This window comes from Amblyomma americanum, chromosome 1, assembly GCF_052857255.1.
Source record: "Amblyomma americanum isolate KBUSLIRL-KWMA chromosome 1, ASM5285725v1, whole genome shotgun sequence".
In the NCBI taxonomy this organism is placed as follows: Eukaryota; Metazoa; Arthropoda; class Arachnida; order Ixodida; family Ixodidae; genus Amblyomma; species Amblyomma americanum.
Genome location: NC_135497.1, coordinates 188,006,388 through 188,019,541, shown reverse-complemented (window position 1 = coordinate 188,019,541; position 13,154 = coordinate 188,006,388). Strand labels below are relative to the sequence as shown.

General features: G+C 44.5%; 1 protein-coding gene across 3 annotated transcripts in view; it reads left to right on the top strand.

Moving 5' to 3' along the window:
• The window catches only part of U4-U6-60K (U4-U6 small nuclear riboprotein factor 60K), a 43,547-nt gene extending 30,595 nt beyond the window's left edge, over positions 1-12,952 (top strand). For all 3 annotated transcript variants that reach the window (XM_077648082.1, XM_077648083.1, XM_077648081.1), the window contains exons 11-14: positions 3,918-4,025; positions 10,060-10,178; positions 11,985-12,034; positions 12,785-12,952. In XM_077648082.1, the coding sequence (XP_077504208.1) occupies positions 3,918-4,025; positions 10,060-10,178; positions 11,985-12,034; positions 12,785-12,928 (421 nt within the window). In that variant the 3' untranslated portion in view covers positions 12,929-12,952. The remainder of the gene's footprint in view (positions 1-3,917; positions 4,026-10,059; positions 10,179-11,984; positions 12,035-12,784) is intronic.
• Positions 12,953-13,154: the final 202 nt, after the last annotated feature.

The following is a 13,154-nucleotide window of genomic DNA, read 5'->3' as shown; positions in this document are numbered from 1 at the left end:
CTGCTGACGTGCTGGCAGTGCTCCTCGCAGTGGACGGTGCTTCGGAACTAGCCACTCCATATCATAAGATGTCTAATCGTGTGGCCAGTACACTATTAATAAAATAATCACTCATTAAAATTGAGGTACAGTTTTCTTTTGCAACACCTTCTGCAGTGAAACGAGCGAAGCGCACTACACGAGAGCCACGGCTAGGCTTTAGTTAGACTGCATGACAGCAATGTGGCTCATAATTGAGACCAAAGGCCACCCTCCTGCAACACCCTATGTTTACCTCATCACACAGTTTGACTGCATTAGCTCTGCCAGCAGGTGCCAAAGGCCACGTCCGTGGCCTGTCTGTGCACCCCATACGTGATCGAAAAGCACTGTTAGGAGAAGCCCACTTGCTGGGGCACGGTTCGATATTTCGAATGATCCGCGAAATTGGAGTTCAATATACTGCGCGACTTTCCTATACTTTTACATAGGATATTCAAGGGGATAGTCCATGTCTTTGATGTATCCAATAATCCGAATTATCTGGGTTCGAAATATCCGGGCTTGACTGTACTCCTTAGTATGCAGTATCATTTAATATTTGGTTCATTTGCTTAAAGGGAAGCTAAAGCACTTTTCGAAAAAATTGAGTTCCATGCGGCATTTTATAGTTTTTAGTCCGCTGAAAAAGAATACCGCAATCGAAAAGTGCGGAAATAAACGCAAAAAGCTGTTTTTTGAAAGAAAACGGGCACCAGCGTCTCAGAGTGCTGAGCGAACGCCGCGAATGGCCGGGATCGTCCTGACGTCATCTACGGGGATCTCCGGCCAGCACCGACTGTGCTGCTGCGTAGCGCGTTGCTTCAGCTGGCTTGAGAACTGCGTTTTGCAAATTATGGATCCGTCGTTCACCAAAGCGCGGGCCAAAAAGCAGCAAGCAAAGCAGGACGGCCGGCAGACTACCCGTGAATGGCGTCACTTCCGGCAGTTCCGTCCCCCCATTTGGCGCTTCCGGAAGCGAAGAGGGCGTGTCGGCGGTAGGTTTGTAACAAGTGATTGCAGCTCATTTTGCGAACAGAATCGAGAAAAAATTTACAAACATGATTTTCAAAGTCCCTTCTTCCCAACCACAGCGTTTCATGCAATTTGAAAACCGTTTCAGCTTCCCTTTATTGTCTAGCCTGTGGTGTGGGTAATCCACAGCGTCCATTGCCATATAAAAAAAATTGCAAATTGGTTTTGTGGAAAGGAAATGGCATAGTAACTGTCTCGGGTATCTCAGTGGACACCCGAACCACATGGTAACATAGGGATAAAGGAGGGAGTGAAGGAAGAAAGGGGCCCCAATGGAGGGCTGGGGAATAACTTTGACCACCTGGGGATTTTTAACGTGCAATGACATCGAACAGCACATGGGTGCCTTTTTGCGTTTTGCCTCCATCGAAACGCCGCCGCCGCTGTCGGGTTCGAACCCGGGTACTCCGGCTCAGTAGCCGAGCGCCCTAACCACTGAGCCACCACGGCGGGTTACCGATTGTCGTATACATAGTTTATAGTTCTCTAGAATCGCTGCATACATAGGTCGCTTTATGTATGCACAGGTGTTTATGTGTGCGCTGTGTACCAGTACAAATTTATTTAGTTCTGCTGAAAGTTCTACTACAAAAAAATTGTTCAGTACTTTAGAAAGCATTTATTTCATAAATGCATGAATGCGCGTCAATGCTATGGGCTGTGCATATGCTGCTATAGCCAAAGAGCAGCACTGATCGCGCATGAAGTAAGTGTAGTCCAGCTTGCACTTAGCTGGCGAGCTGGGCTAGAAATCTTTGGTGCAGATCACCAGCAACTTTTTGTTGACTTGTGGAGCCTGCGTTACCAATTGTTATTTGGGAACTGCATTATAGCATTGCCCACCTTAGCAGTATTGTCATGATGCCATTGGCTAGTATTGGCACCTGCACAGAAAAGTCATGGATATTATAGCTATGGCACTCATTTTGTTATCAGCAGGCAAATTGTTGGTACAATTTAGCTTCTGTGTGTGGTATATTTGGTACAGATGCAGAGGGGCTATGAAAACAAGCAAAGTATTACTGGTTGCACTGTTTTGCAATGGATAAAACTGCAGGCGTGCTTTTTTTCTTTGTATGTACTTCTTTGTGTTTTTATTGTTTGTGTACTTATGTCAGCTATTTTGTCTGTGCCACATGTTTTTCTCGTCGTACTGTATAGACCTGTTGTCATAACTGGTCCCATTGCTGGCAAAATTGAGGTTGTGACCGTCTTTAGGAAGAAGGAAGATATTTTGCTTGAAGTCACAAACCACAACAGTTTCTTTCTGGCTTACCATAAAAACCTGCATATAATATGAGGTGTTATTTGGGAATAGCAAAAACAAAAAAAAAAGTTTTCATCCACATATAATCCATCCACATATAGCAATCGTTTCCACTGCATTTTATACTTGACCTGAAGGCTCGATGGGCACTTGCAAGGCATACATGCCGTGCGCTTGCACATCCAGGCCCCCCCCCCCCACGCCAGGCGTTTAAAAGGTGCTTACATCTCTATGTGCTTGGTGCTGGCTTGTTCCCTCTCGCACCAGCAAGCTTGATCAGAGAATTTCACTCTGGAAGAAAAGAGCAGCTCACACTCTCCCCGGCACTCATGCTTGCACTCATGGAAGCCACGCACTTCTCCCATTGAATCAGCGTGCTGGTTCCGACGCGTCTACATGTGCGGGCCGATATGCTCACACTTGCTCCCTTCTTGCACTGCACGCATGCGCAAACTGGTTTTGGAATAAGCGCAGGCATACGGTGTGGGCACCCACGAAGTATCCTCGGAGTCGATGCTTTAGTGATCGTCGTCGTCGGGTGTACCGTCTCCCAAAGTCCTTGTCATCTTTCCACATAAACTCTTCTTCGGTACCGTTGAGCACGTTCAGTGTCCCGCATTTCTCAACGTTCAATGTCCCGCATTCCTTGGAAGCGCGACTGACGAGCTGCTTGGGAATGCTGGCCCATATGTCTGTGGTCCAACTGCTGAATGTGGTTGGAGAGGCATGTTTCAGCCGTCCTGTGGCAGTAACTTCAGGCTCCCCCTACCTAATCCAGTCCATGTAGCAGCGCTTGACGCGGTGCCAATGCTTTTGGCAGGTGTGATTACTTTCCTTTCAAAAGCAGCTAAGTACTGTTTTCACAGTCCCGGCATCGTGTGAGATAGTCATCCTGCTTCCGACAGCATGGGCATAGCGAGGTTAGCATCATGAAATCACGTCAAAATCTAAACCATCAAAACACTCAGTGAATGCCACCGCTAGATAGCGCTTTCTGTCACTGGCAGCCTGATGGTGATAGCACTTAATAGTAGCGCTAAATTTTGTCTGAAAATTGTTTGGATCAGCATACAGTACTAGGGGGAAATTTGACGTACTTTCCCGGCCTCCTGATCAAAATATTATGTAGGTGTAGGACTCATAATCCAATTTTTGTTAGCCTTGCCACGGAGGATCAGTAGTAAGGGTGAAACGCAAGGTGCCTGTGTACTCTGCAGTGTCAATGCACATAAGATAAGGAATCCCAGGTGGTGGAGTTAATTTGCAGCTGTCTACAACTGTTCCCCTCCTAGCCCATGTTGCTTTGGAGCGTTAAACCCCCATATGCTGTGTACCATGCCATTTTTGTCAGTTTTTTTTTTTCATTAGTAACGCTACTTTGTATGTGTTGTATATACATTGACACACCTATCTGTAGGTTGCACCCATTTGGAAGCAGAACTGAAAATATTCAGTAGTATTTATCTCCTGTAGTTTGTTCACATTTTTGGTTTAAATCCAGAATGGTACATTTAGCTTAGAAAGGGCTTGGCTTCTAAACCTTGCAGAATGTCTAAGTGTACCTGTAATTTTTGTCATTTTGTTTTTGTTTTTGCAGTGGCATGGATGCGTTTGGTCGTGTCTGGGACCTCCGGACAGGGCGTTGCATCATGTTCCTTGACGGTCATCTGAAGTCTGTGCTAAGCCTGTGCTTCTCACCCAACGGGTCAGTGAGGGTGGTGGTGCTGGTGTGTTACTGTTATGAGGGTCCCTTGGTAGCTTTCTACTGGTCACAGAAATTTTCTCGAGTTTCGCATGGGGGCCAAACCGACCACAGTGAGAGGTTCCATGCTCTACAAGAGGGCGGCAGACTGCTGCCTTGCAAGTGCCCCTATGGCAGAGCGGTTGACATAAGCTTGGCCATCATCTACAAACCGAATAAACACAGAGGCAAAAAGAATGTTATACAAATGCATGTGCTTAGCATTTGGGCTATGAATACAAACATCTGTGAGATACAGCGTGGTCCTTGCGTGCTTACAGCATGGCACATACTAACTATAATGGGAGGAAATGCATTCTGCATTCATCTTAAGCCGAAACAAGTTGTTACCTGGACCACTAAGCCATGCAACCATGCCCAGAATTAGTCTCCTCCTGTTGATGGTGAAGTTTGCTAAAAGCCTATGATGCTGATGCAGAACTTTGGTGCTGATGCTGGATGCTCAAGCGTGTGACCATTAATGGAGGACGCAGCTTTAAATCATGAAAAATGGCAAAAAAAAAAAAGTTTTTTAGTGTGTTGGCACTTAAGCCCGCACTTGGTGATTTCACCAATTTTTGTCTGAAGCCTGCTTGACCTTGATGTAACCTAGATGGCCCCCTAGGTGGCAGGTGGGCCACCTAGGTCACATGACCTTGTGACGTTATCACAACCTGCCCACCATAATAGGTGGCAGGTCAATTAATAATTGGTCACGAGAGGTTGCTCGGGAAGAGTAACGTGGGTCTCACAAGCTCCACCATTGGCAGCACCGCTTAATGCTGCAGCAGTGCATCAGGAGTGGTATGAGGACTCCCAGCGATCTATGAATGTAAAGTAGAGAATGACCAGCTCATTAACACTATTACGTCATACCCTTAAGTTTTAGTGAGCTAGCACTAAGGCCCTCCCCCATCCTCACCAATTTCAATGATTTTTGTTTGAAGCCTTGGCCTCGAAAACCAAGCCATGAACTGAAATCGAAACTGAAGTGAAAATCAAAGTGCTAGAGCACCTGCCATAAAATTCCGAACAAGCGCCCCCGCCCATGCATGGGGCCCCCCCTAACTTCACTGTTAATTTCACATTCCTGCACTCTTCTGGGAAAGCGCCCCGCCCCCCATCCGCCCCGCCCTTATTACACACCGCGCCCAGGCAACACTGGCCTGCCCTATGCAATCCAATCCTGCTTTTCAAGCCATTCGCAATTTCACATGCTGGTTTTCCACGCGCCATTTGTCGACTTGTTTTGGCGTTGTCAGGTCGGCAGTGCATTCCTACAAGTGGCAAAGAAAATTGAGGTCGTACAATGGCATCGAGAAAACGGAAGGAACGTGCACCAAACGGCTCGAGACTTCAAGCTCGACCGGAAATGGATACGGGAATGGAACAAAAATTTCGAGAACTTGCTACGGAAAAGCAAAACTTCGAAGAAAGTTGTGTAAAGACGCGCCGCTGTTTAGTGAATACGTGGACGATGCCCTCTTCGAGTTCTTCGAGCAAGAAAGAAAGGCAGGACGTTTTAAACCCATGTGCACTGCGCTCTTTTCTTTTTGTGGTGGGAAAATGTCGTCGCCATCTTGAATTTTGGCACCGTTCCAGGATAGCGCCCCCTCCCTATTTTGCCAGTAATTTCGACTTGTGGGGGTGGGAGCGCTTGCTCGGAATTTTACGGTAACTCACATTTGGCCTAACCACACTAAATTGTGCGTAGTTATTTTTTTTTATCATTTTATCACTCATATGCCTCATTTTCTATGCTGTCCTGAAGTTTCATTGCTAAAATCTACTGGGGTATTCTAAAAAATTGTTTCGTGCACTGCGGTGGCTCTGCATGTCGGGGAATTGCTAAAAAATTGTCATTTTTCTTTCTCTGTTCCGATTTGTTTTCTGACTAATACTCACCTTGTGCTGCAGATTTCTTCAAGACAGTTTTGTGTACCTTGATCTCGTTTGTTTCGTTGCATTCACAGAACTCTGCTCTGTGCGATGACATTCTTTTCTTTTCATTTTGATGAAGCGTAGATTTTTGGTGTGACATCTTGTTCACAGTTTAGGGGTGTCTATGCCAACTGTTTTCCAAAAATGAGAACAAAAAAATTTGTTGGGGGAAAAAACTAAAGTTCGTCATCACGTGTAGCATGCATTCAGAGGGGCTGTTAATGTTGAACCAGTCTTCTACCGCATTTTGTCTAGACCGCAGGCATTTCACTAGGCATCAAAGAGAAGGGAAAAAAATTCGTATAATATAAAAGTTGTCCATGTGTCATGCTGAAATTTTGAAAGCATTGCTAACATGCTGAAAAATTTAATCAAAGTCTACTATGTGATAACAAAGTTGATGTTGAAAGTCATGTCCCCCCTTAATCAGTGCAGCACTGCAGTGTAGTCACAAGGCATCCTATGAAGCTATCCCATAGCGTTACGCAAGAGTAATCGCAGCGGTGGCCTAATGGTTTGAGCATCCCCTCTCAAGCGGGAGGTGTGGGGTTGGTCCCCAGTACCATCGGGAACCCAGCAGTGATACATTGGGGATAAGCTTTCTCCTGGCCTGATGCCTGTGCCCCTTTGACATGTGTGCAATGGCAGGTGCATTGACAATCAGCAGGCCACACCATTCATAGGCAGAGTCTGGCTGCATAGTATCGTTTTCAGAGCTTCGCCGCCAGCCCCCAGCGATAGCTGCTATCAGTTGCGCATATCAGCCAGCAGCCAGCCATCTGAGCCCGTCGCTGCACATTGTTTAGAAAGATGATTTCCTTGTCATTGATCTTTTGTTTTGCTTTTGGAAGACGTCTTGCCAGTCCGGTGCCGATGTATGCTTCCCTTGCTTTTGTACATGTATTTTCGTTCTGCAGCGCGCCGAAACTCTGCGCTCGTCACAAGCTGTTTGCCTTTTTGTGGTGAAGCCTCCACGCCATATGTGTAGGACCTCCAGCGCTACTACGTCGCACATTGAGAGAAGCTTTGGAGACCCTTACCGTTCTGCTTCTGACATTCCCGATAATGTGCATGAATTAAAGCATTTCATGGAACTGCAAAAAATTGGTGTTGTCATGCAGTTTCGATTTTAAAAGGAGATCACGATTGCCTAAATTTTCGCTTTACTTTCACATGAACAGTTTTTGGCAATTCGTGGGGGTTAGGGCATTCAATAATTCGACATTCCGATAATTTGGCCGTTTTTCCCACGACGTTTTACTGTACTTAAGGTTCAGCACGCAGGCACAAGGACAGACTTCTAGAGAAGCGCACACCACAATTTCTGAAACTCAGTGATCGTAGAAACTCTCCACCACTTGGCAGCGCTTTTATACCTTGGCGTTCACTGCCCACATGGGAGCGGCAGCCGAAGTTGGATGCACCTAGCGGTCTTATAGCAGCTGAAAGTTCAAGCCCCTTATATGTCAGCCAGTTATATGCAGTGCAGTTCCAAAATAATTAAGAGCATATGCAAAACACCCTGCATTCAGCTCGTTGGCTATCATGAGATTCACGAAGCAGACAGTGTCCAGCCAGAGCAGCTATCCGAGGTGCATATGCAGTTCACCTGGCCATCCTGGGTTGGTGCACATGTTGAAACATTCAATGTGGCATGCACGAAATAGGCATGCTTTTGTGTTGGCACCTAAGCAGTCTGAGCATGCCAGAAGGTACTGAATATGTTGTCAAACACCACTGGACTATGAAGGGACTGGTGTGACATTCTCATGACCAGGGTCTCAGAAGCCACGATCAAATTCAGTTAACTATTCAGTCAGATGTGCATTAGCAACCACCGCGGTGGCTCAGTGGTTATGGTGCTGGGCTGCTGACTCAAAAGACACTGGTTCGATCCCAGCCGTGGCGGTTGCATTTTGATGGAGGCGAAATGCTAGAGGCTTGTGAGTTTGATGTCAGTGCACTTATAAAGAACCCCAGGTGGTCGAAATTATCCGGAGCCCTAGCTTGAGTCGCTTTGGGATGATAAATCCCATTAAAAAAAGAAATGTTCATTAGAAAAATTGTGTAGTGCGTTTTGAGCCTGCCAAAAATCTTCAACTGGGATTTCAAATACAGTTAAACCTCGATTTAACGAAGTCGGTGAAATCGGCAGTTTACTTCGTAATGTTCATTAGAAAAATTGTGTAGTGCGTTTTGAGCCTGCCAAAAATCTTCGTTCAACTGGGATTTCAAATACAGTTAAACCTCGATTTAACGAAGTCTGTGAAATCGGCAGTTTACTTCGTAATACTGAAATTTTCCTACATCGAAATTTGTTTCATAGGATGCTAAAAATCAGCCAAAAATGGCAAAAAGCTTTATTTGTGATTAAAGTGGTCCTTTACTTTGCCCTTTCTTCGCCAGCAGCAACGGCGTTACGCATGTTTTGCTTATGTTGCGGGCTTGCGAGCCTCCTCAGCACGTCTATCGTGGCAGCCACCTTGTTGGTGACGGGAACGACACACCCGTCTGAAGTTTTAGTTTTGCTATCATCATCATACTCTTACAAGAGCCCTGAGCACACAGCCGACATGACGACACGTTCCGCCGCTGCGACGACCTTGCGCCGTCTGCCTCCCCACCCACTTCCCCTTACACTCCTTTCTCCATGTTGGAAAGAGCGATAAGAGTGCCCTCCACTCATCCACGTATGAAATGAAATCGGGCCCACTCCGCTGCTCGCATTTTCCGCCATAAATGCGTGTGTGTGTCTTTCTGCACGTACGGCCATCGTCCAAGTGAGAAGCGAGGTTGACAAGTGTGAAGCGCGCGACAGGCTTCACAGCTTAGGGGTGTGTCAACGGCACTCACCTTTCCAGCCCTTTTACCAAGATTTGGGAAGCTGCAAACGCGACAGGCACGGCGCGATGTCTTCAAGCGCAGGCAGCATGCTGCATTTGGCGCCACTTTTGGGCGAGATAGCGAGAGCCGCGGGCTGGCCTGGCAGACTGCCAAGGCTGCACAGACGCTCGTGCCAGCCTCACCCGTACTACCCCAGATGACACGGCCAGCGGCGCGCTTACTACTCTATTTTCCATACAGTAGTGCCATGGCTACTGTAATGCTTACATGCTCCAATGCGAGCTTCGGCACGCGCTGCGCTCAACCACTCGCGCCCGCGACACAACTTTTCCTCAGGTTCGTTTCCTGCCAGCAATGAAATTTGTTTGCATTGAAAGAGGCAAAATCAACTTCTTTGCATTGAAGCTAAAAATACATGGTGTTCTACTGACACGAAGTTACGAAAACTGGACTACTTCGTTACATCGATGATTTTGTTACATTGAGGTTATTATGGCTTTATAATACTGGGTTACTTAATCATTGCAGTTAATTGCATCATAGAGCCATTATTCCATGTTTCTGTAGCTTTTCAGATTCTTTGCATGAAGTTTCATTAACATGTTCATTTATTTATTTATTTTCAGTCGTGCAGCCTTTGCTATGGCTCTTTGCTTCACTTTAGCTGCTTTGGTGCCTGTTTCTAAAACATTTTGGTCTAGCTTGCATGGTGTCTGGAATTTACAGCCCAGATGCAGACAAATACAGTAAAAATGATTAGCCATGGTGACTAACATACTATCGTTAGCCGACTAACAACCGACTGTTTGTTTATTCTCTATATTTGTTCAGGAACACATCAGATTAACGAATTAGTACTTTGTTGGCATTGTGTCTCATCCTTTTTTTATTCAGTCCTGTTTTTTTCTGCACGTCTGGTGTGTGTCAACTGACATCTGGACCTCAGGTTTCTCTTCATCTGGTTGTATAACTGCCTGCATAGTCTGAGAATAATGTGATGTATGTTGTGGTAAAAAAAAAAAAAAAGCAGACTTCTCTGAAGAGCGTAGTTAGTTAGTCTAAAATCATTGCTAGATTTACTCTCCTTGAAATTTGTACTTTCCATACAAAAACAATTGAACTCTGCTAACCTTCCAAAACATTGTTAAGTAACTCTGATCCTGGTTGCCAAGCCAAACATTTCAGTACACTAACTGAATACTTGTGCTTGCAGCTACGTTTTAGCCACTGGCAGTGAGGACAACACCATAAAGCTATGGGACCTGAGGCAACGAAAGTGTGAATATACCATCCCTGCCCATCAAAACCTTGTGTCAAGAGTAATTTTTGAAAGTAAGTGCCCTGTCTTTGAAGGCTTTTTATAATTACACTTATTCATTACAAATGCAGCTGTTGCATGAAACTTTTTCTTGATATCTCAGATTCACAATTTGTGAACATGTCTCGGAAAGCGCAAATAAAATTGGCATGTTTGTAAATATTCAATGTAATTAATGAAATGCAGTGCTCACTAAATGTACTTTCTGTAGTGCTTACTGTTGGAAACCTCTGAGAAAATATTGTCTTAACTGTGTAAATTCCTCTTCACTGCTTTGCAGTGTTTTACAAATGTACAGCCTTTGTAAAAAATATAGAACCCCAGGGGGCTTGCTTCTGTGTCTTGTGTGGTTCATTGTGCATCTTAAGAACTCTGAATGTCTCAAAGGTTAAAGGAACTCTCGCCGTCACCCCACTGAAAGTTGGGACTCCCAAGGCTGCTGCACAGCCTCGCTGCATAGGTTAGAAGCAAATCCCTTGGGTTGTGTATTTATGACCGAGGTTGTACTAGTGTGTGTGTGTGTTAAATGTCATGCAGTGATAATGCCTTGTTGAGGTATGCACACCAAGGAATGTGCCAAAACTCTGTCACTAAAATGGAAGTTTTTTTTCCATTTTAGTGGCATAAAATAGCTAGCTGGTCCTCTTCAGAATGTTTTGTGCTCTTTGCTAAATTTTTTAAATACCAATGCATTTAATGCTTGTGTACTATTGTCCACAAGAGTTTACAGGCCTTGTGTGCTTAGAACAAATTTACCATATTTATTTGTGGAACAAACTCTTTTTTCCAAAAAGTAACGAAAAATTTGGGAGATTTATTTTGTTGTGTGAGCTAATATTTAGCCAGAAGTTTGCATTTGGCAAACAGAATAACAGGCGTGCTCATCGTTCAAGTTGCATTCATTATGAGTAAATACTGGTGCCTAATGAGCCATTTGCTTTGTATTCATACCAGTGGATAGAGCATGCATGTCCCTTCATGCTTGCTGGCGTTTCGGACAATCTGTTGGTTTGTTTGTGTGACAGCACAAACAGTTTTTCCATGCACACCCACATTCCATAAAAACTTGTCATGACCAGTACCTCCTCTTGAATCTTCACTGCATAATGCCTGTAATTCATTGTTCAATATAACATATGCATCAACATTTGGCACATTTTTGTGGAACACAGTAACACGGAAAGAGTTTCTGGCTGCATTTCGGTGGCTGCGGGTAGTTTTCATTGTAGCAGGTATTTGGATACTGCTCAAGCAGATACAGATGCAACAGTAGTCACCACAGCTTTCGATAATGGCTGCACAGGAATTTGAAGCCAGACCAATCTTCATGATGCCGCCCATTGATAATAGCAGCAATTTTTTGGGTGCCTAGCAGCACATTTTGGCTGATTGTCTATTCGCTGCTGTCTGAAATGGCTACTTAATTTTTGGGAAAGACATCTTGAGGACTCTTTAGCAGAGAGGGTAGTGTTTATTGGTGTAAATTTAGAACTTTAGAACAATTTAGAACATTACATATGGTGTCACTTGCAACACGTGCAGCATATCATTTGTAGCAATCAACTGTTCAGTTTTGTGAGGCTTCCATGGTGAGTCGCACCTAGCCTCGCCCTACCTTCCTTACCCCCGTTAAGCCTTGAGTCAACCTTTTTTTTTTTTTTTCAATGAAATTCATCTCTCTCTGTGAGGCCTTTAGCAAAGCTGGCCTGCAATCAGCAAAAGAAAAAAAAAGCAGGAAAGCAGTCAGTAGAAAGTCGGAAGCTGGTATGAACCAAGAGCAGAAGTGAAATGTGGCTCTTAGAGGTTTGCCATCTTTTCAGAATTATCTGGGGAATACCTTGTCACAGCTTCGTATGACAACACAGTCAAGGTGAGCCTCTTGAAACCCTTTGCTTGACATCATAATGTGTTGAAGTTTATTTTTCCACATGTTTGGAAATGTGTGCACATAAAGACCTACCAGCGAATTAATTTACATTTCGCAAAGCACCTCTAAAATCTCTGAACTTACATATTTGCAGCTTGGTGTGAAAATGCTCCTATACTTATGGACAGCTTTCTGTGGCACTGCAATCAAGACTGGAGGGCCAAAGCGCAAGTGTCATTCTGTGGTAAAATATATATATAGTCCTGAAGATGACGAGGCAAACAAGTTTACACAAAAGATTCTGCCTGTCTGTCGTGCTTAACAAGAGCACTACCCTTCAAGCCGCCTTTTGCTTAGGTGGCAGCCAAGGAATTGTGCTGATGACTGAAGCTATTTGTGGGAATCCTGGATACATTCCTGAGGCATCTGATGGATTCCTTGTTGTGGTACTGGATATTCGACCTTTAATGAAGCATTCCACAAATATTTATAGTTACTTGTAATACGTGCAATAACCCAGGCATGTAAAGGTGTGGTGGCTGTTCGCAGGTAAGATGGCTAGTTCCAGCAAAGCTCGACCATCTCATAGTTTCATGTTTGAGAAGTAGAACTGCGCTAGCGTTTGAAAGAAAGGTCTTTAGTGGAATTTTTTTCATATGTAATTGTTATAGCCGCTTACAAGCTAAAAGCAAATGACCATGAATTGATGTGTATGACTTCCATGCAATATTTGTACTCTCTGGGCTATTTCAGATTTGGTCAAATCCTGAATGGACTCCAATACACAGCCTCAGTGGCCATGATGGTAAAATTATGGGTGCAGACATTTCACCAAGTGGCAAGTACTTGGCAACGTCATCCTTCGATCGCACTTTCAAACTATGGACTCCTGAATAAAATGCCAATTTAATATTTTTTTAATATGGGCGCATCTGCAAGCTTTGCTTTTTCGGTCTGCCATGACGTTAGCTTGTACCATGCCTATAAGAGAGTTTTAGCATAGTCGATAGCCTGTAGCTGTAAATTAAGTGCTTGCTCATTCATGCAGCATTTATAACCATATTTAAAAGAAGTGCAAGCTCTTGAAGATTTTTGTGCCTGGGATAATACTTGTGGAGGTAGC